This window comes from Phycodurus eques, chromosome 6 (assembly GCF_024500275.1).
Source record: "Phycodurus eques isolate BA_2022a chromosome 6, UOR_Pequ_1.1, whole genome shotgun sequence".
Classification (NCBI taxonomy): Eukaryota; Metazoa; Chordata; class Actinopteri; order Syngnathiformes; family Syngnathidae; genus Phycodurus; species Phycodurus eques.
The window spans coordinates 9,237,513-9,259,093 of record NC_084530.1 but is presented as its reverse complement, the minus strand read 5'-3'; the positions used below and the strand labels follow the sequence as shown (position 1 = coordinate 9,259,093).

Genomic DNA, 21,581 nt, shown 5'->3' with positions numbered 1-21,581 from the left:
CCAACGTTGGTCTTGTCTCTCCACCCGCCAACACTTCCCACCTCCTCCCACCACCACCGCCCCTTCTCTTCATCCTCACACCCAAGTCAATGGGTGTTGTCACCCTCAACGAGCTTACGGTGCGATAAAGCTGTGGCCTATCATGCCATCAGATCACAGGCAAAGCCCTGGAAAACTATCCCAAGTACTGTACTATGATGTAACAGCAAAGTTGAACTAGGACGATGCACTATTTTATTTAGAGCAGGGGTCATCAACCTTTTGGAAACTGAGAGCTACTTCTTGGGTACGGATTAATGCAAAAGGCTACCACTTTGATACATACTTTTGCTCAAATTACCTTCAAATGATCACTTCACCAACATTCCTAGGAAATCGCAATGTCCCATTACTGGGGAGCTATATATATTTTTTTTTAGAACATTTTCAAGGGCTACTCATGTGGTCCTTGGGGCCGCCCTGGTTCCCCACCTTGTTGGTGACCCCTGATTTAGAGCAAAATTCAAATAAGATGATGCAGATCTTGAAAGCTATGGTGCAGTTGAAAGTTGGAGTGTAAGAAATTAAAAAATAAGTAAAACCTAAATAGAAGAGAAAAATTATTGTGCAGCTGAACACAATAGATGACAAATGATGGGTACAATTTAAAAATAAAAACGCAGTAAATTAAAAAAAAAAAAGGGCTGTGACAAATTTGTATGGAATTGAATGATGTATGCTTTTCTCCCCAAACCCCAGAGTACAGTTGGATTTAAATAATCTGGCCTTTTGTTTTATCTTCTACTGTTCCTATCCGATTAAACAGGAGCATACTTAATGGTGTGGCCCTAGCCTCTCACTTTCACTCACCAGCAAATGTTGATGTGGAGGGCTTAGAGAAAGATTGGCTCTACCTTAGCCTGTCGCGACTGCTGTAAAAACCCTCTACCATTTGGGAACACCTTTACAGTAAGTAGGGGAGGAACAAACAACTATTTATCCTCACCTCACCTCACCTCACCACTGTGTGTATATATATGAGAATATGATGTCACGGTCTGCGGTGACTTTTTGTTTGATTAACGATGTTTGAAGACCTATGCAATGTCCTGTCAGGGCTCAACAGGTTACATAACCCAGCAAACTAAGCCAACCTTTCTTCAAAGAAGCCTGCGTTATAGTGGATCACCTGCGTGACCTGATATAAAAATACAGTGGGTATGGAAAGTATTCAGACCCCCTTAAATTTGTCACTTTTTTTTTTGCATTGCAGCCATTTGCTAAAATCATTTAAGTTCATTTTTTCCTCATTAATGTACACACAGCACCCCATATTGACAGAAAAAAATGGAATTGTTGAAATTTTTGCAGATTTATTAAAAAAGAAAAACTGAAATATCACCCAGGCATAGGTATTCAGAACCTTTGCTCAGTATTTAGTAGAAGCACCCTTTTGAGCATGAGTCTTTTTGGGAATGATGCAACAAGTGTTTCACACCTGGATTTGGGGATCATCTGCCCTTCCTCCTTGCAGATCCTCTCCAGTGCTGTCAGGTTGGATGGTGAACGTTGGTGGGCAGCCATTTTCACAGAGATGCTCAATTGGTTTTAAGTCAGGGCTCTGGCTGGGCCATTCAAGAACAGTCACGGAGTTGTTCTGAAGCCACTCCTTCTGTATTTTAGCTCTGTGCTTAGGGTCATTGTCTTTTTTTAAGGTGAACCCAGTCTGAGGTTCTGAGCACTCTGGAGAAGGTTTTCGTCCAGGATATCCCTGTACTTGGCCGCATTCATCTTTTCTTCGATTGCAACCAGTCTCCCTGTCCCTGCAGCTGAAAAACACAGCCATAGCATGATACTGCCACCACCAAGCTTCACTGTTGAGACTATATTGGACAGGTGATGAGCAGTGCCTGGTTTTCTCCACACATACTGCTTAGAATTAAGGCCAACAATTTCTATCTTGGTCTCATCAGACCAGAGAATCTTATTTCTCACCATCTTGGAGTCCTTCAGGTGTTTTTTTTTTTTTTAGCAAACTCCATGCGGGCTTTCATGTGTCTTGCACTGAGGAGAGGCTTCCGTCAGGCCACTCTGCCACAAAGCCGCGACTGGTGGAGGGCTGCAGTGATGGTTGACTTTCTCGAACTTTCTCCAATCTCCCAACGGCATCTCTGGAGCTTGGCCACAGTGATCTTTGGGTTCCTCTTTACATCTCTCACCAAGGCTCTTCTCCCCCAATTGCTCAGTTTGGCTGGACGGCCAGCTCTAGGAAGGGTTCTGATCGTCCCAAACGTCTTCCATTTCAGGATTATGGAAGCCACTGTGCTCTTAGGAACCTTAAGTGCAGGATAACTTTTTTTGTAACCTTGGCCAGATCTGTGCGTTGCCACAATTCTGTCTCTGAGCTCTTCAGGCAGATTCTCTGACCTCTGGTCGGACATGCACTGTGATCTGTAAGGTCTTATATAGCCAGGGGTGTGGCTTTCCTAATCAAGTCCAGTCAGTATAATCAAACACAGCTGGACTCCAATGAAGGTGTAGAACCATCACAAGGATGATCAGAAGAAATGGACAGCACCCGAGTTAAATATATGAGTGTCACGGCAAAGGGTCTGAATACTTATGGCCATGTGACATTTCAGTTTTTCTTTTTTAATAAATCAGCAAAAATCTCAACAATTACGTATTTTCCCCTGTCAATATGGGGTGCTGTGTGTACATTAATGAGGAAAAAAATGAACTAAAATGATGTTTAACAAATGGCTGCAATATAACAAAGAGTTAAACATTTCTTCTGTTCAAATAGATCTGTTGTTGCTGGAGTCACCTTTAAAACGTCTTCATTTAATTACTGTAAATAATAAAGGATTAATCTGGAAACCATCAGACAACACAAGCACAAGACAATTAATTCATTGCATCGTTGACACAATTTTAGGATGAGAGGGTGCTCACTTTGGTTGGTGAGATGTGAGAGGGTCGTTGGGGGTCAGCTGAGGTTTACTGACCATAGCCTGCACCTGAAATAACTGCAGTACTATTAACTGTATAAATAAGTGAATGTAGCCATCACATACATCATAAACTTTTTTTTATTACCTGACAGATTCCGAAAGTGTAATGACACTGAATGGCCACTCTAGCTAACTCTCACTTTATATCTTTACTTATGAATTGGTCTTAAATGGCAGTTCCCAATGTGTTTTTTTTTTCACACCACAGCCCAGTTTCACATTAAGCCATATTTTTGATGTTTTAACAAGTACTGTCGATATTGTCTCTTAATTGCAATTTTCTTTTTCGTGGAAGTTGTGGTCGTGTCTTCTGGCTCATAATTTGGACATTTCCCTAATTTTTGCTAACTTGTGGGCTTCTTAATATATCATATCATGTACTCAAAATGCAGAGGTGGGGATAATAGCCAAATATTGTACTCAAGTAAGAGTGCTGTTACTTTAGAATATGACTCAAGTAAAAGTAAAAAGCAGTCATCCAAATGTTTACTTGCGTAAGAAAGAACTCAATGAAAAAAACTACAAGTAAAAAGTAATTTGTGAGTAACTTCAGATTTTTGTAATATTATTTTTTTTTTTTTAAATCACAGCATGAACATCCAATAAAATAAAAAAAAAAAATAATATATGGGAGTCAACACACACCTGCCACCATTTCAATTTTTAATTGCCCCAAACCCAACAACACATGCATTGGGCCCTACAGAAACATTATTTGCTTTATTCGCTTAAATGACTTCATAAAGAAGCTGTTTATTGACCAGACTTATTGTTGTTGTGTGCATGTGGACACCATAGGGATAGTGCTAATTTTTGCCATATCCACTGCCAAAACAACAATCGAAACATCTGCAACTTACCGCGTGTTTTCTCAAGTTAGAAGTGGGCTGAAATATCCAAGTTTGGGCAGTCATAATTGAATAGCTGCATGATAAAGCTGTTGTTTCTTTGGAGTCTGTAAAATAAACAAAGTCGTGCGGCTGTTTTTCCCCCCCAAAAATGAGTCATTTTGTTTGGCTTGCAAAGGCTATGTGCGCGGTCATGTGACTGCCTTGTGTCGTCTGAATAGTGAAAAATGAGTCATTTTGATTGGCTCGCGAAGGCTACCTGCGTGGTCATGTGACCGCACTGTGGAGTTATTTTGGCCTACTCTCCCTTGCAGAATTGTTTGAATTCAGCCAAAAATTATGGTTTTTGAGCATGAACAGCGTTTTTTTTAAAGGTAATGCCACTGCATTTCAATCGGATTCAAGACTGGACCTTGACAAGGCCGCTCAAAACCTTCATTTTGTTGTTTTGGTATGTTTTTTCTGAAATGCTGAGCACCAAGATCTAAAAAGCTCAACTTTCATCTCGTCAGTCCATATAATTTTCTCCCAAAAGTCCTGGGAGTCATTCAGATGTTTTTGTTTTTTTCTTTTCCCAAAAGATGATCCTTTATGTTCTTTTTGGTCAGCAGTGGTTTTTGCCTTGGAAATCTGCCATGGATGCCATTTTTGCCCAGTGTCTTTCTTTCTTGTGTCATGAACAAGGAGGCCTGCAGTTCTTTAGAAGTTGTCCCGAGTTCCTTTGTGGCCTCCCGGGTGAGTCATTGCTGCTCTCTTGGGGTAATCTTTGTAGGCCGGGCACTCCTGGGAAGGTTAACCACCATTCCATGTTTTCTCCATGTGAGGATAATGGCTCTCCCTATGGTTCACTGGAATCCTAAAGCTTTAAATGGCTTTTGTAACCCTTTTCCGACTGATGTCAATTACTTTATTTCTCGACTGTTATGTACTGTTTCTTTGGATCATGTCGTTTTATTGCAGCTTTTTTTTTAGATCTTTTGTCTGACTTGATTTTGTCAGGACAGATTCTTTTTAAGTGTGATATGAGATTGAGAGCTCAGTTAAATATTTGAATTTATAGTAAGTTGTTAATACAGGTCAGTGCTTTCGTGTTTACGCCTGCAGAAGGCCTTGCTGGCCTTGACCTTAAACAAGTGTTCCTCAAATTTAGTAACAGGCAGTGGTGGGAGGTCAGGTTCTTGGGAAGGAGGTTTATCTTGGCAGACACCCAAAAACTCAGTGACTTCTGGCATGTGCATCTTTTCATTTTTATTTGGCACAAGCAAACAGATATTGCATTATACAGAAAGGCAAAGCAGAATGTGACATTTTAGTGCGTCTTGTTGATAATTAGCAGCATCCGTCACTCTCTGTGACATTGGCTTCTAATTTATTACAATTATTGATTAGTTTTTCTTCAGTCTAATTGTGGAAAGGACCCAAGCTGGGGTTGTGCCAGAAGACATTTAGCGCCTCTTCTTCCTGATTACTGAAACTATCTGAAAGCAAATCACCCACCGAATTAGGTCCCCATGATTAAGGTCCTCACCATTCAAGTGCTTCTATTCCCATTGCAAATCTCTCATCTATCCACAGCACTTGGCCTTCTTGCCATAGCTGTCCACCACCTCCGGTAAGACGCTCTCATCTTCACTTACATCCGCTGTGATAGACTTGCCAACCAGCTGGAAGATGTCCTCAGCCGCTACGCCCATGGGCTCGGCCACCTTCACTGCCAACATGTCCAGACTGAGAACAGTTCCTTTGGTGATCTTCATCTTGGCCACCACCGACTTCCCCAGCTGGAGAAAAGGAATCCTGTAATGACTGTTTGCCTTACGAATGCTATGCGTTTACTCTGATGTGCAATAGTTGTCAAACAACGTCAACAGAAACATTTTTTATCATGTTTTAATGACAAATGTGTTTTCATTTAACATCGATATTATTTCGTCAATATAAAGGAATATTCTTCTGAAAAAGGAATTCTACGTCTACAGACTACGCGCAAGCCGGCGGGAGGGGTAAATGGCAAACTGCCGAGCCCCTTCAGAGTGCAGACTCCACTTCCTCATGGAGAAACAAAAGACAAGACGCATCATTTGGAACTATTCACTATTACTAGCTCTTAGCGGCGTGCTAATCAGTTTCCTCTGAGCGCTAGCATGCGTAAGCATTAGCACGTGTTAGACGACCAATCTGGAATTCGGGGAGATGGAGAAGAATTAATATCCACCCGAATGCAAAAGAGTAAACCACTTAAAATCCAAGTGGTGCAAAGAGGTCCACTGTTTGAGCGTCTCAGCTCTGTACGCAAGCAACAATAGCAACAGCAGCCACCGAGTGGTTACAAATGGATTGTTTGCTGATGGAAGAAATCAAATGCGGTCAAATGCAAGAATATTGCATTCTAACAGCATGTATAAGTAGTATATAAATAGATTAATATAGTCATCGTTTCTTGTTCATTTTTAATGCTTGGTACAACTAAAGGTATATTTGTTTGGACAAATATAATGAGGACAAGGAAAATAGCTCATGAGAGTTTAAGAGCCGTTATCTTGCCATTTTCCATGGTTTTCTTTATAATAACCAAAATCATCTTTAATAATACACGTAAACTCGTGCATTCTATTCAAATGAATAAGAAATTGATGAAACAAGGCTAGTCTAATAATTTTCACAACTGTATACCTCATATATATATATACTGTATATAGATATACAAATTAACACACATACCTACACACGTTTGTTCTATAATAGATATGATAATGCAGGCATCGATGTCGTTTTTTTTTTTGGTTTTTTTTAGAAAATGACAAAAATTGTCTAATTATTATATTATTCAAGACTATTCCAATATTTTAATACACACAAGTATTTTAAGTTGTTTCGTCAGTTTTCTTTCCACTGTTTTTACGAATGTCATAGATATTTGCCATGGGATCGTTACAGTACGCGTATCGAGGTATTTTATGCTTGCATCGTATTGAAATCAGAATTTTGGTATCATGACATCACCAATTCAAACAGTGAATTTTTTTTAAATATAAAGGAGAATCTTTGTCTGAATAATTTAAGTTTTGCTGCCAGGGTTCTATTAAGCTGAATAACACTACCTGAGGAAAATAAGCAGCTGATGATTTGCATTTCGTTTTTAGTAATATCTATTTTAAGTATAAAAGATGCTATACAAATAAAGTATTGATTGATTTATTTTGCTCTCCATTTGTCCTCAATTGTTTCAAGATGTAATCAATCAACACTCAATTCTGTACACATCAAAAGAATTCTACAACCAAATCAACTATTACGCCCATCCGTAGTCCACATCATAACATCCAATTATGTACCAATTCAACTATAAATATAGCACCAATCAAAACGAAATTTTCTAATGTTATTGGATGACAAAATATGTCCTAATTTTTGACTGGAATATTTTACTCATGTACAGTCGTTACACTAATGTATTTTCTCTTTTAATCTCATCAAGCAGCCGTGTCTTGCCGAGTAGAAATATCGCACCTTGTCACGGCACGGCTTCTCACAAGGTAGCATCTTCTTGAGGCCACTTCCCAGCGCCCTCTCCACCAGTCGGATGGAGCGAACCAGCTCGGACAACTCAGAGGGCTCCAGAGACGCTGCATGGTCACTTCCCTTCCAAGTCTTGTCCAGTGTGACGTGACGCTCTATGACCTTTGCCCCAAGAGCAACAGCCGCCACTGAAATACTGATTCCAGACTCGTGGCCAGAATACCCGATTGGGATATCGGGGAATTCTTTCTGGTATTCCTGTTGATGACAAGTGGTCATGAGATAAACTATGCATCTACCATATCATTTAATCGGGTTATAGTCATTTCTGTTCTATTTACTGTGATCACTCTGAGGTTAACATCCTCAGGCTCAAGCGGGTAGGCACTAGTACACTGCAGGATGGCAAAATTGTGGTTGTGTTCCTTCACAGTCTTGTACACACGACGCATCGTCTCTATGGACTGCATCCCACTGGACACCACCATGGGACGCCCTGACACACGCACAAGAAGTGGATAAACATGATGTCAATTCATATGAAAGTAGTTATTTAATGGATTTCTTCAGATCGTGGCTGTCTCATCAATTAGAAAGACGCTGATGCTGAGTTGAGACGCTGATGCTGAGTTGCGTCATCCCCTAAAATGTTTCTCAAACGCTATTGAGCCAAGACACATATGTGACTTTGGAAATATCTCACAGAAAACAAACAAAACAAAAATGTCAGAACAAGTATAAATATTGAAATAATGATGATCTCGTCTAAATTTACTCACAAATTAACTTGCTATGTATGTGCCTTGAATTATTCTGTTGTATGAATAGATGACTTCTGCCATCTAGTGGAAGAGCATTTAATGGTTCCGTCTGTCACTGGCATACATAGACGAAAAATGATACGATTTGGTAAATAATAAAATAATTGGGGCTCACTGAATAAAATAAACGTCTCCCTCAAATAGATGCCTTCATTTTCCCTCCCAAAAAATAACTGCAATTTTGAAGAACTACATAGAATTATTGTACCTCTTGTTCACACGAGGAGATTTAAGAGTTAACTTCTGAGCACATTTGAATATTGCTAACCAAAACAGCAGCACCTACTGAACCACTTTAACAGTCTATCAGATGAATTAAAGAGTGTGGACCTGTGTGGTCAACTAGTTCTCAGCATTGGTGACATGACAACGCCTGCAATGCCAATTAGCGTTCCAGTAGGCTCTGACATGTGATCGCACCGCAATGTTGTGCACGTCTCGTCTACATTCAGGGAGCTACGCAGCCCACTCCCAAACTACAAATTCACTTGAAATGGCACTTTTCATTTCAAATGTGTAAAAATAAATTCTACAATTGAGTAAAAAATAAATAAACAATTCCCCACAGCCACTAGTTGAGGAAATACTGTAATTTGGAACTACTGTTTTTCCCACCTTTCTTGGCAGTCTTTTCCAGGTAAGGGAAGTTGTTGGTGTCTCCTGAGCCCACTTTGAAGAAAGGCACATTTAACTCATGGAGGAACTCTACCGCCATCTAAAAGGTGCAAATATATTTATTCTATAGTTGTTCAAAGCGTGTAACCTGCAATTAAATTAAGTGAGCTACCTCATCCATTCCTGAGGCAGTGAAGACGATCCCCACATCCTTGGCGTACTTCTGCAGCTCCCTGTACTGCTCATGGCTGAACTCCAGGTGGCGCTTGTGTTCACCATATGTTCCCCCCCACGAGTTTTTGGTCTTGTAAGGACGCTCTAAAGCACGTTTGTTAAACTTGTACTCCAGCTCACTCTTCTGGAACTTGGCACAATCAGCACCGCAGTCCTGTCAAAGTGCATCAAAGTGAGGTCCAAGTGTAAAATATCGTTTATATTTACATGAATGATATGAATCAAGCTAGGCGTAACATCTACAAGTACTACAACCAACCTCACGTTGATTGTTACACATTCTCAGCTTGTCAAAGCCCATTCTTTGTTTACCACACAGCTTATTTGGGTGGCATATCCGCGTAACATTCATTACCTTTGCCATTTTGATCATTTTCTTAGCGAGCTCGATGTCTCCCTGATGGTTTTGTCCAATTTCAGCGATAATGAAGCACGGGTGGTTGGCTCCGATCATCCTACCAGGGCAAAGTTCGAATTTTAAAGGCATGTTGCTGACAGAATAGAGAGGTATTCAAGTATATGTGAATGGAACTGATCGGAGAGGAGCGATGAGTTGTTGCTCCCATGAAATCAGGAAGGCCGACCCGGAACAGTGACTGTGATGCACATCCCGGAAGTGTCGGACTTCCGGAATGTGCGGTGAGCTGGCGATCATCCCATCTGACTCACTTGGCCGAGAGGTGAGTACACTCTCGAATGGCCGCCGGCCAAACGCGGGGCACTATAGACAACCAACCGTCAACACTCACATTCGCAGCAATGGACACTTAAAATAGCGTGCATGTTTTGGAATGTGGGAACCAGCCCTACACACGCCAGACAGGGAAGCCGGCTGCTGCTAATCATACCACAAGATCTGGATCTTCCTCCTCATGTTCTTTCTGTCTCAGATTACTGAGACATTCAGCTAAAATCGGGAGGGGGCCCGTGTTGGATTAGACGAGTTGCGGGTTCCAGTCTAACAGGTCTCCGTGGCCATTCGTTAAACTCTGGTGGAAAAACAAACACACAGGGCAAGGCTTGTTTATTGAAATAGCATAATTTGAACAGCTGCTCCGTCTTTATGACACTACCTTAAACAAATGTATATAAGAGCAAGTCTGAAGTGCAGAGTGTGGTAGTTTTCCCCCCTTGAGGCTTTCTAAGGGGACAATTCTTGAATGCAGATTTTTCGCCAATCGCTCAATTAATGTATACTGCTACCGGTTTCATGCAAAGCTGTAGTAAAATCAAAGTGTGAAGCCGTGAAACAGCAGAGTCATGTATATTAGAAGCTGAATGAAATATGTTCTGTTGCGGGGACTGGTGCAAGCATGTCACATTTGTTTGTCACACCATGAAACTCATTCTGTTCACGTATATGAATAATGTACAAACATCTGTCCATTAGTGTGCAGTATAATGTAAACACAGTATACAGCATCATTGTATATTCACATAGTGAATGTCCCGATTCAACTCTTTCACTTCTGACCCAAATACAGATATTGTAGCCTTACATTTTGGCCGATACCGGTCCGATCCAATTTCAGCAATAATCATACATAATTGACCCCTATATAGACATAGTTTGCCTATTCACAAACATACATGATATAAATGGCAAATAAATAAAGATGATTCTGATTCTGATATAAATATGTCTCTCCATTCACTCACTCACTCACTCACTCACTCACTCACTCACTCACTCACATAATGAAGTCCATTCAGTCAGTCCATTAACTTCCACATGTAATCCAAATATGTATGTGTCCGTTCACATAAATGCATAAAACAAGGGTGTCAAACTCATCTTTGTCACGAGCCACATTGTAGTTATGGATCCCCTCAGAGGGCCGTTATGAGTGGGGAACCATAGAAACGTATAATTGGCTCATCATATCATAACGTATACAGTGGAACCTCGGTTTTCGTATGCCCTAGTTTTCTTAGGATTCTGTTTTCAACATTACTTTCGCCAAAATTGTGTCCCAGTTTTTGTACAGCTGCATGGTTTTCGCACAGTTGAACACAGTCCAAACACTTAGCGTATCCGCCTGCCTCCATCATTCCCACCTTTCTAATTGTGTTATTAAAAGTGAAGATAATTAGAAATTTTGGTCCAAAATAACATAAAGTTGATGCACGATTTGCTTACTCGGACCACATGAAATGATTGTGCCCTTGAGTTTGACACCTGTGATATGAAGTCTATTCATCCATCCATTCTCATTACCCCTTATCCTGTTCAAGGTAACGGGGTATAGAAGAAGTCCATCTATTCACATATGTACTTATGTAATTACAAACATCTGTCTTGAGAGAAAGAAGAGCACACTGATAGCAGACTTTTTATTTTTTTTAATCTTCATTTGATACATACAAATGAGAAAATCAACAATGATTTTGTATAGTGAGCGATGATTATGAAGCAAAGTTGTTTATTCCATTCACAATTTTGTGACATTCGGAGCTAACTTTTGACTCCTGGGCAATCAATGCAACAACTGAGTCGTGTTACTCTGAAGCACATTTTAGAAAATAGCTACAGGCCGTCCACTACCTCTGGGGTGACGCTCTCATCTTCACCCACATCATGATTTACAGACTTGCCAACCAGCTGGAAGATGTCTTCGGCCGGGACACCCATGGGCTCGGCCACCTTCACTGCCAACATGTCCAGACTCAAGACAGTTCCTTTGGGGATCTTCACCTTGGCCACCACAGACTTCCCCAGCTGGAGAAAAGGAGCAGGTCATAATAGTTTACTTTTGTAGGCGAACGAATGTTACTCTTTTAACAACCTTGTATTCATCAAGTAAAAGACTGTGGAGACATAGAACAATAATTACAGATGCAATTTTCTTGTTGCTCTTAGGGTTTTATCAATGGTGTTCACTGTGTCCTTACAAGAAAACATTGATATTCAAGGTTAAGGATGTCCCATTGCTTGCACAGTTTTGTCTCCTTATTATTATAATTAGCTATACTGAAAAAGAGAAGAGGAGCACAAAATATGCACATATTCACAGTGTAATTTTAAAGTCAATCACACTTCCAGGAGATATCAACCTGCCGTGAAAAAGAACGGACGCCACGTTTTTGTGCATAGGCACCTTTTGTACATGAGGCCCCAGGTCTCTGAAACATTGAAGATATACAACCCCAATTCCAATGAAGTTGGGATGTTGTGTTAAACATGAATAAAAACTGAATACAATGATTTGTAAATCATGTTCAACCTATATTTAATTGAATCCACTACAAAGACAAGATACTTGATGTTCAAACTGATAAACTTAGTTTTTTTTTTGCAAATAATCATTAACTTAGAATTTTATGGCTGCAACACGTGACAAAAAAGCTGGGACAGGTGACAAAAAAGACTGAGAAAGTTGAGGAATGCTCATCAAACACCTGTTTGGAACATCCCACAGGTGAACAGGCTAATTGGGAACAGGTGGGTGCCATGATTGGGTATAAAAGGAGCTTCATTCACAAGCAAAGATGGGGCGAGGTTCACCTCTTTGTGAACAAGTGCGTGAGAAAATAGTCGAAACGTTTAAGGACAATATTCCTCAACGTACAATTGTAAGAAATTTAGGGATTTCATCATCTACGGTCCATAATATTATCAAAAGGTTCAGAGAATCTGGAGAAATCACTGCATGTAAGCGGCAAGGCCGAAAACCAACATTGAATGCCCGTGACCTTCGATCCCTCAGGCGGTACTGCATCAAAAACCGACATCAATGTGTAAAGGATATCACCAAGTGGGCTCAGGAACACTTCAGAAAATCAATGTCAGTAAATACAGTTCGGCGCTACATCCGTAAGTGCAACTTGAAACTCTACTATGCAAAGCAAAAGCCATTTACAACAACACAGAGAAACGCCGCCGGGTTCTCTAGGCCCGAACTCATCTAGGATGGACTGATGCAAAGTGGAAAAGTTTTCTGTGGTCCGACGAGTCCATATTTCAAATTGTTTTTGGAAATTGTGGACGTGTCCTCCGGGCCAAAGAGGAAAAGAACCATCCAGATTGTGATAGTATGGGGCTGTGTTAGTGCCAATGGCATGGGTAACTTACACGTCTGTGAAGGCACCATTAATGCTGAAAGGTACATACAGGTTTTGGAGAAACATATGTTGTCATCCAAGCAACGTCTTTTTCATGGACGCCACTGCTTATTTCAGCAAGACAATGCCAAACCACATTCTGCACGTGTTACAACAACGTGGCTTCGTAGTAAAAGAGTGCAGGTACTAGACTGGCCTGCCTGCAGTCCAGACCTGTCTCCCATTGAAAATGTGTGGCGCATTATGAAGCGTAAAATACGACGACGGAGACCCCGGACTGTTGAACAGCTGAAGCTGTACATCAAACAAGATTGGGAAAGAATTCCACCGACAAAGCTTCACCAATTAGTGTCCTCAGTCCCCAAACGTTTATTGAATGTTGTTAAAATAAAAGGTGATGTAACACAGTGGTAAACATGACCCTGTCCCAGCTTTTTTGGAACGTGTTGCAGCCATACAATTCTAAGTTAATGATTATTTGCTAAACAAAACTAAGTTTATCAGTTTGAGCATTAAATATCTTTCCTGTGTAGTGTATTCAAATAAATATAGGTTGAACATGATTTGCAAATCATTGTATTCTGTTTTTATTTATGTTTAACACAACGTCCCAACTTCATTGGAATTGGGGTTGTATTAGGACTATGGGGCAACATGTTTTGTAAATGTTTTAAATTAATCTTTGCAGTTATGGTCCCAGATTTGCGCATTATACCAACGAAGGCGACCAGATGGCCAGCGGATCTCTGCAACCAATCTTCCGCATCTCCAGGAAGAGGAAATTTGAGATTGACATGGTAAGAGTTATGTATAATATTTCACAGACCCTAATTAAATTTGTCTGGGCCTGGAAAATTGTCATTGTTGTACATACATGTCCAAAATGTAATCTGCATCCATTCACTTTAAGGAACCTCAGACCTCTTTGATCCAGGCCAGTAAATGTGCGGTCAAGTCCTCTCCCGGGGGAGTGGTCAGTCCCATCTTTCAGGCACGCATCAATGTTTCATTGTCTTAAAGTTATGGAAGTGAAGCACATTTATGAGCTGACGACAAACACTCACTGGTTAGTCATCAGACAAATCTACATGGAGCGCCCACTTGACACTTCTTTATCTGAGCATCATGTGGCTGTAACAACATTTGTACAATCCGAAAACAACAAAAATGAATCTGAAAGCTACTAAATGTTGAGAAATCATTGTTTTATGATACTATCCTTCTTCAAATACGATAATATTGGACATTAGCTAATTTATAATTGACGATGTATGTTCACAGCTGATGGATTACATTTTGAGGACTGTCTTCATTGAAACTCTTCTTCAGGATGGGGACTGTGTGATCCGTGCGCTGGCTCTGACCTGCACCCGTTTTTGGGTTATAGTCTGACTCGAGACGTTCCGCAAGGCAGCACACCTTCACTGGCTAGACTTAGTGAGTGATAAAATACAGTATACAACATATATACAATATATCTGTATTGTATTTGAATATTTAGGTTTTTTTTTTTGTTAACAGGTGTTGTGACCTGGAGTCTCTACTCCCCTGAATTTAGGAACAAATTCAGAATCCCCTATGTCATTGCCACCCGTGTCCAATGTTATACTGATTAAAAAGACACAAAAGGTTTTCGGGGACGGGGAAAGAGAGGAGAACTTCTCAGTTTTCAGTCCGACGGCGACAATCTGGAAGGATGCTGCTCTATGGACTGTTTTTTTTGGTTTCTGGGGGGGACTGATTAAAAAATAAATACATTTGCTTTTGATTCATGTTTTTGTGTGAATATCTAAAGTTACATAAGCATGTACATTCCATATAAGCTGCACGGTTATCGTATAAAAACGGTGTTTGTGTAGGAACAGTACAATTTACAATGAAATACTTCCTACAAAAACAGCCCAGTTTCGATTACAAAAAAATAATACTATTTGCGGGCTTAATATGGACAGCACGTTAGCTGCCTTGATTAAATACATGTAATTATAGAATTTTGAATAATTGAAACATTCTCAGATCCAGAAATCCAAAGTCAATGGCACCGATCAAAAAGGTTTTTGAAGCAATTATTCAGCCACTGACGTACAATCTGTCACTTCAAACTCGGAAATGTTTTCCTTCCCAACATGGCCGCCTCGTAGGCACGTGGGGGCGTACCCAAGAGGAGAAAGGTAACCAAGAGTAGTGGGCGTAACCACAAGGAGGTGCTGCACACTCCAGACAGATACAATTGGGGTGTAACTGTGACTTCATTAGTGTTACCCTTTTTGTGAGTGTGGAGCCAAGGTGTCAAGTGGATTTTTGTGTTGGCACAGGCTGTCATGGTTGCATGAGTGGGCCAAATCTCCCAGAGTGAGCCTTGTCAAAGAATGTTACCAGGTCAAACCCCATTTCTTAGGCGGTATCGATCCTAAGCATATGTAAACAGTGCCCTTTGTGGTTGCATCCCCATACACCTCAGGCCATTGTGATGTCTTTCTGAATTACTTGTGTAACCTACTGTTGTTCTCGGTGTCGGACATTGGATGGACATTTTCTCATTTTACTGCTCGTATGGGTGTTGGACTCACTCACATTGTGCTTACTGTAGCTATTTACTCCTTTCCAATTCATCTGTATTTTATTCCCCTTCAGGTTTGTTGGTTGCCTCTTACTTCTACACTGTTTCCAGTTGAACTGTTGAGACAGTTGTAATTGCTGCATGTTACTTATTTATTTTTGTTCTAATTTCTGTCTTTGTGATATGTCACTAAACGGCTAATTCAGTTCTATTGATAATTCCATTAATATAGTACACATTGCTTCCTTATCCCATCTGCAGTCATTCTCTCTCTCTCTCTCTCTCTCTCTCTCTCTCTCTCTCTCGCACAGTGTTAGATATATTTTAGTAGTTATCATTTATTTGCTTAGCTTGCATTAGTATTTTGCATTAGTAGCTTGCATTAGTATTATGGACAATATTTAGATAGAAAGATGTCTCGCCTTCAAGAAGATGACTCAGCAACATTTGATGGAAGGGCGCCTTGACCAAGGACGTGATCGGATGTGGTCGGGGACGGGACAGGTGTCGTCTGGTCCTATGTTTTGTGTTGTGTCTTAATGCTTAGAACATTATGTCTTGTAGAACCCTCCTATTTTCAAATAAATGTAGGAGCGACGGGGGAGATTGTTTAGAGCGTGTTGAGAGGCTGTAACCTGAACAATCTCCCATGCGCCCTCCTCATGAGTAAAATGACCAACGTCTTCATTCCTTTTGTGTTTATTCATTATAATGTTTGGTAAGATAAATCCAACACACAGTCTCTCCCTCCCTCCCTACTAGGGTCTGTTCGAGTTTTTTTTTTTTTTCTTGGAATGAGTTTTCCTCGCCTCCACCCCTTACTGCTTGCTCATATGGTTGTAGACATGCCCGTTCGTCAAGTGCCTAGATATCACTTCTGTTGTGAGTTGGGACTATATATAATATATATATATATTATATATTTATATATATATATATAATAAATAACAGTTAATTGGGGTAACAATATCTCACCTTTCTATGGAATGGCTCCTCGCAGCACAGCCTCTTCTTGAGGCCACTTCCCAGCGCCGTCTCCACCAGTCGGATGGAGCGAACCATCTCAATCAGTTCAGGGGGCTCCAGAGACCCTGCGTGGTCACTTCCCCTCCAAGTCTTATCCAGTGTGACGTGACGCTCTATGACCTTTGCCCCAAGAGCAACAGCCGCCACTGAAATACTGATTCCAGACTCGTGGCCAGAATACCCGATTGGGATATCGGGAAATTCCTTCTGGAATTCCTGTTAAAACAAGTGGTCATAAGATAAAGCATGCTTCTACCGCATCATTTCATCATAGTATAGTCTTTGTTGTTGTTGTTGTTGCTGTATTTACTGTGATCACTCTGAGGTTGACATCCTTAGGATCAAGAGGGTAGGTGCTGGTACACTGCAGGATGACAAAGTTTTGGTTGTGCTTTTTCACTGTCTTGTACACACGACGCATCGTCTCTATGGACTGCATCCCACTGGACACCACCATGGGACGTCCTGACACACACAAAAGAGAAGCTTAATGTCTAACATGCAAAGAACATTGTGTCGTTTTAGTGTTGAGCCTTTTTTTTTTTTTTTGGGTACCCAGGCCTTCAGTGGAGACTGACCAGATTGAATCCACCTCTTAATATACCACCATCATTTCACAGGTATAGAAACAATAAATACGCTACAAAAGCAAAATATGAAGCACGAAACTGTGCTACGTGCATCATCTGGATCAGTTCAGAATCCATATTTATTTAATAACATGCCAATTTTTTTAAAATTTGAAATAGAACACACGCCATACTCGCCAGAGGTGCCGATTCGTAAATGTACTCATGTGCATTGATATGTGAACTCAAGTTGTGACAGTTTAAAAACGGTACAAAACCTTCTCCTACAGCCAGCGTTGCAAAAGTAAACGATGGCGCCTCAAAATCCAAGCAAAGCAATCACCTTTCTTGGCAGCCATTTCCAGATAAGGGAAGTTGTTGGTGTCTCCTGAGCCCACTTTGAAGAAAGGCACATTTAACTCATGGAGGAACTCTACCGCCATCTAAAAGGTGCAAATATTTAAGGTGAAATATATTGATTCTATAAGTGCAATAGTTCAGGTGAAACTTCTTATTCAAAGCTGCTGGTTCTTTTAAAAAATACCTCCGTTGGTTTGTGTTTACCTCAATTGTGCATGAGGAAGGACAGGAGGAAGCATAGCGTATAATAACCTCTCTTTTGAAGGAATACAAATGTTGCAAGTATAAAATATTTCCCACGGAGAAATGACTAGTAAGCATATGAAAAAACATGCAAACAAAAACACATGCAATTTCATAAGGGCCGCACACAATCTAAATCAAACATGCTGTATACTATATACAAAATACAATCCCCTCCTTGAGCTGTCACCTTATCGTTGTGGAGTGGTTTGTGTGTCCCAATGATCCTAGGAGTTAAGTTGTCTGGGGCTTTATGCCCCTGGCAGGGTCACCCGTGGCAAACAGGTCCTCGGTGAGGGACCAGACAAAGCACAGCTCCAAAAACCCCTATGATGACAAACAATTGTCGGAGCTTGGTCCGCATTGCCGGCGGTACGTTGGACTCGTTTTCGCTGAGGGTTGGACTCCGCCAAGGCTGCCCTTTGTCACCGATTGTGTTCATAACTTTTATGGACAGAATTTCAAGGCAGAGCCGAGGCGTAGAGGTGGTCCGGTTTGGTGGTCTCAGTATTGCATCTCTGCTTTTTGCAGATGATGTGGTTCTGTTGGCTTCATCAAGCCGTGACCTCCAACTCTCGCTGGAGCGGTTCGCAGCCGAGTGTGAAGCGGCTGGGATGAGAATCAGCACCTCCAAATCTGAGACCACGGTCCTCAGTCGGAAAAGGGTGGCGTGCCCTCTCCGGGTCGGGGATGAGTTCCTGCCCCAAGTGGAGGAGTTCAAGTATCTTGGGGTCTTGTTCACGAGTGAGGGAAGAATGGAACGGGAGATCGACAGGCGGATCGGTACGTCTGCAGTGATGCGGACTTTGTATCGGTTCGTTGTGGTGAAGAAGGGGCTAAGCCGAAAGGCGAAGCTCTCGCTTTACCGGTCGATCTACGTTCCTACCCTCACCTATGGTCACGAGCTGCGGGTCGTGACCGAAAGAACGGGATCCCGGATACAAGCGGCCGAAATGAGTTTCCTCCGCAGGGAGTCCGGACTCTCCCTTAGAGAGAGGGTGAGAAGCTCGGTCATCCGGGAGGAGCTTAGAGTAGAGCCACTGCTCCTACACATTGAGAGGAGCCAGATGAGGTGGCTGGGGCATCTGATTCGGATGCCTACCGGGCGCCTCCCCGGTGAGGTGTTCCGGGCACGTCCCACCGGGAGGAGACCCCGGGGACGACCCAGGACACGCCGGAGAGACTACGTCCTTCGGCTGGCCTGGGAACGCCTCGGGATCCCCCCGGAAGAGCTGAATGAAGTGGCTGGGGAGAGGGAAGTCTGGGCGTCCCTGCTAAAGCTACTGCCCCCGCGACCCGACCTCTGATAAGCGGTCGAAAATGGATGGATGGACAATTTTTAATTGAACAACAAAAAATACAATGTCAAAATGATGTACTATTGTTCAGCCCCATATGTCTTTACTGGTACAAATTCCAAATTCTATTTTTATAATAAACTTTATTCAATGTATACAATTGTAGAGGTAACTTAGGAACTTGAAAACAAGTGTCATAAGACCTGCAAATAAATGACAGTAAGTGAGCTACCTCATCCATTCCTGAGGCAGTGAAGAAGATCCCCACATCCTTGGCGTACTTCTGCAGCTCCCTGTACTGCTCATGGCTGAACTCCAGGTGGCGCTTGTGTTCACCATATGTTCCCCCCCACGAGTTTTTGGTCTTGTAAGGACGCTCTAAAGCACGTTTGTTAAACTTGTACTCCAGCTCACTCTTCTGGAACTTGGCACAATCAGCACCGCAGTCCTGTCAAAAGTAAGTACATTTGGAATAGACAAGAGACGTGTTTGTTGTTGTTGACATCCGCAATGCTTATAATTTTTACAGTATTTCATTATTTCTTTTTCGTATTTGAATTTTGCTCAGCAGGCCTTGTCACTGGTCATATAGTAGCAGAGATGTTCATTATGAAATGTAACCGTAAACACGTGCGAAAATTACACGCGCACGCAGACATAATTATAAAATAATACACTGACAACAATGTGGCTTGTTGCAATCAACAGTGAATCGTTTATGGTAAAATAATAATAAAAAAAAAAACCTGTAAATTAGTCGCTTATTACCTTTGCCATTTTGATCATTTTCTTGGCTATCTCAATGTCTCCCTGGTGGTTTTGTCCAATTTCAGCGATAATAAAACATGGGCGATCCCCTCCGATCATCCTATCAGGGCACAGCTCAAACGTTAAAGGCATGTTGTTCGCAGACCAAACGAGTTGCCGTAGAATTTGAAGTCCGAGATTGTGGGGTGATCGTCAAAACGAATTAGAGATGTTCCTGTGTTGAAGAAGAACGCAATGCGTTGTAATTCCCTATTTAAACCACCAATGGGCGTAGCTAGGATTTCAAAAGTGGGGGTGGTAACATTTTTTTTTTCCCCCACCGCCCCCCCCCCTATTTGTTTTCTCCGAGCTTTTTGGGACAATAGTTTTCGTAAAATACAAGATGCCAATTGTCATGCTCAGATATTGGGGAAGGCCAGCAAAACAAAACAAACATTGAGAAACCCAGGCAATATGTGCATTGATGTGCGATGACATAAATAGATAGATAAATACATTTCAAAGGGTAATAATAAGAAGAATTTCAGAGTTTGAATTGGGCATGAGTTCAGGTGTTCGCAAACATTTTGGTGACAAGTAATTGCAGTTTTCGCTTTTTTAGGCTGACGTAAAGCGTTTCACTTCTTACTCACTGATCTAATCCACTAACCCCCCCCCCCCCTACCCCCTATTGTTGTCTTGACAACACAAAACACACACATTTGGGGGAAAAAAAACAACTTTGCCATTTGTACCTTGCGCATATGAACATATTTCCCCAAACATGAACTTAGCAAATGCATTCGACTTAAATCTTTTTTCAAATCGGTTTTGTTCAATCATCTGTCAGCGTCTGGTCTGTTGCGCGGTACGGTATTTTCCCACCATTAACGTGCTATGCTGGCCTCGATTGTCCTCAAAAATACGGGTTGCACAGAATGTTATTTGACGGCGTGTCCCAATATGTGTACTATGTACAAACACTCGCTGCTGGAGCCATATACTTTGCCTCACACGTGTACAATCCAACTGTAGGTTGCTTACTAGTCTTCTATGAAACAATAGGACGATTGTGACACTTGTGCTTCTTCTGTCACTAGTATCAGCCACCCAATCAGCATAACTGCGCTTGTGTTGTAGTCCTAGTTTGTCATTGCATGCACACACTGGTCAGTAAAAAGTAGCTTCTTTCATTCATTTCAGTGAATAAAGCATATTGTGTAAGGCCCTATGCATGTGTTGTTGGTTTTTGGGCACACGTGTGTGTGTGGACTCCCATTGAACATGAGTTTGAATGTGATTGGTTAGTCCTGGTTAACACAACCACATCCCAGTTATAAGGGGGAGTGTATCCTTGTACAAGCAGATTGATTTTGAAAGTTTGATTTCACGTTTCGTTAACCAGGTAAAAGACCAGTTGAGACAGAAGATCTTTTTTTATCGCAACGGTGAGTTACAGTTAAACAAATCTAAGTCCATCACATACAATATTATTGCCTTTTGTTTATTTTCACCTCCCTTCCTCAAAAGGATAAAATAAAAAAATGGGTCGTGCAAATTCTAGGTCACATTAATGGTGGAAAAAAGTCATAGAATGATTTATTTTGTTCTAAATCATCTACATAAAAAAAACCTGGCATTGGAACAGGTGTGTGTATGCTTTGCATATCCACTGCAGCCTTGTTC

At 41.3% G+C, this 21,581-nt stretch overlaps 2 protein-coding genes and 1 long non-coding RNA gene across 3 annotated transcripts; 1 reads left to right on the top strand and 2 right to left on the bottom strand.

Moving 5' to 3' along the window:
* Positions 1 to 5,080: 5,080 nt before the first annotated feature.
* Positions 5,081 to 9,622, bottom strand: LOC133404378 (sialic acid synthase-like). Its single transcript, XM_061680202.1, has 6 exons — positions 9,386 to 9,622; positions 8,969 to 9,184; positions 8,797 to 8,896; positions 7,702 to 7,856; positions 7,352 to 7,618; positions 5,081 to 5,622 (listed from the first exon to the last, which is right to left on the bottom strand). The coding sequence occupies exons 1-6, from the start codon at positions 9,515 to 9,517 to the stop codon at positions 5,407 to 5,409; spliced, it is 1,086 nt and encodes a 361-aa protein (XP_061536186.1). The 5' UTR covers positions 9,518 to 9,622; the 3' UTR covers positions 5,081 to 5,406.
* A 22-nt stretch (positions 9,623 to 9,644) lies between these two features.
* LOC133404377 (uncharacterized) lies at positions 9,645 to 14,926 on the top strand. The gene is made up of 5 exons (XR_009768814.1): positions 9,645 to 9,710; positions 11,620 to 11,766; positions 13,781 to 13,889; positions 14,003 to 14,529; positions 14,614 to 14,926. It is a non-coding gene; the product is annotated as an uncharacterized LOC133404377 (long non-coding RNA).
* Positions 11,351 to 20,160, bottom strand: LOC133404376 (sialic acid synthase-like). The gene is made up of 6 exons (XM_061680201.1): positions 19,917 to 20,160; positions 19,381 to 19,596; positions 17,591 to 17,690; positions 16,989 to 17,143; positions 16,628 to 16,894; positions 11,351 to 11,749 (listed from the first exon to the last, which is right to left on the bottom strand). Exons 1-6 carry the CDS (start codon positions 20,046 to 20,048, stop codon positions 11,558 to 11,560), a joined length of 1,062 nt encoding a protein of 353 aa, XP_061536185.1. The 5' UTR covers positions 20,049 to 20,160; the 3' UTR covers positions 11,351 to 11,557.
* Between the last annotated feature and the right edge of the window lie 1,421 nt (positions 20,161 to 21,581).

Excerpts from the sequence above, each read along its gene's own strand:
- LOC133404378 (XM_061680202.1), bottom strand. The coding sequence starts at position 9,517 with ATGCCTTTAAAATTCGAACTTTGCCCTGGTAGGATGATCGGAGCCAAC. Across the intron at positions 7,619-7,701 it reads TTAACCTCAGAGTGATCACA|GAATACCAGAAAGAATTCCC; the intron begins GTAAATAGAACA and ends TGTCATCAACAG. Across the intron at positions 5,623-7,351 it reads AGAAGCCGTGCCGTGACAAG|CTGGGGAAGTCGGTGGTGGC; the intron begins GTGCGATATTTC and ends CCTTTTCTCCAG.
- LOC133404376 (XM_061680201.1), bottom strand. The coding sequence starts at position 20,048 with ATGCCTTTAACGTTTGAGCTGTGCCCTGATAGGATGATCGGAGGGGAT. Across the intron at positions 19,597-19,916 it reads AAATGATCAAAATGGCAAAG|GACTGCGGTGCTGATTGTGC; the intron begins GTAATAAGCGAC and ends TACTTTTGACAG. Across the intron at positions 11,750-16,627 it reads AGGAGCCATTCCATAGAAAG|CTGGGGAAGTCTGTGGTGGC; the intron begins GTGAGATATTGT and ends CCTTTTCTCCAG.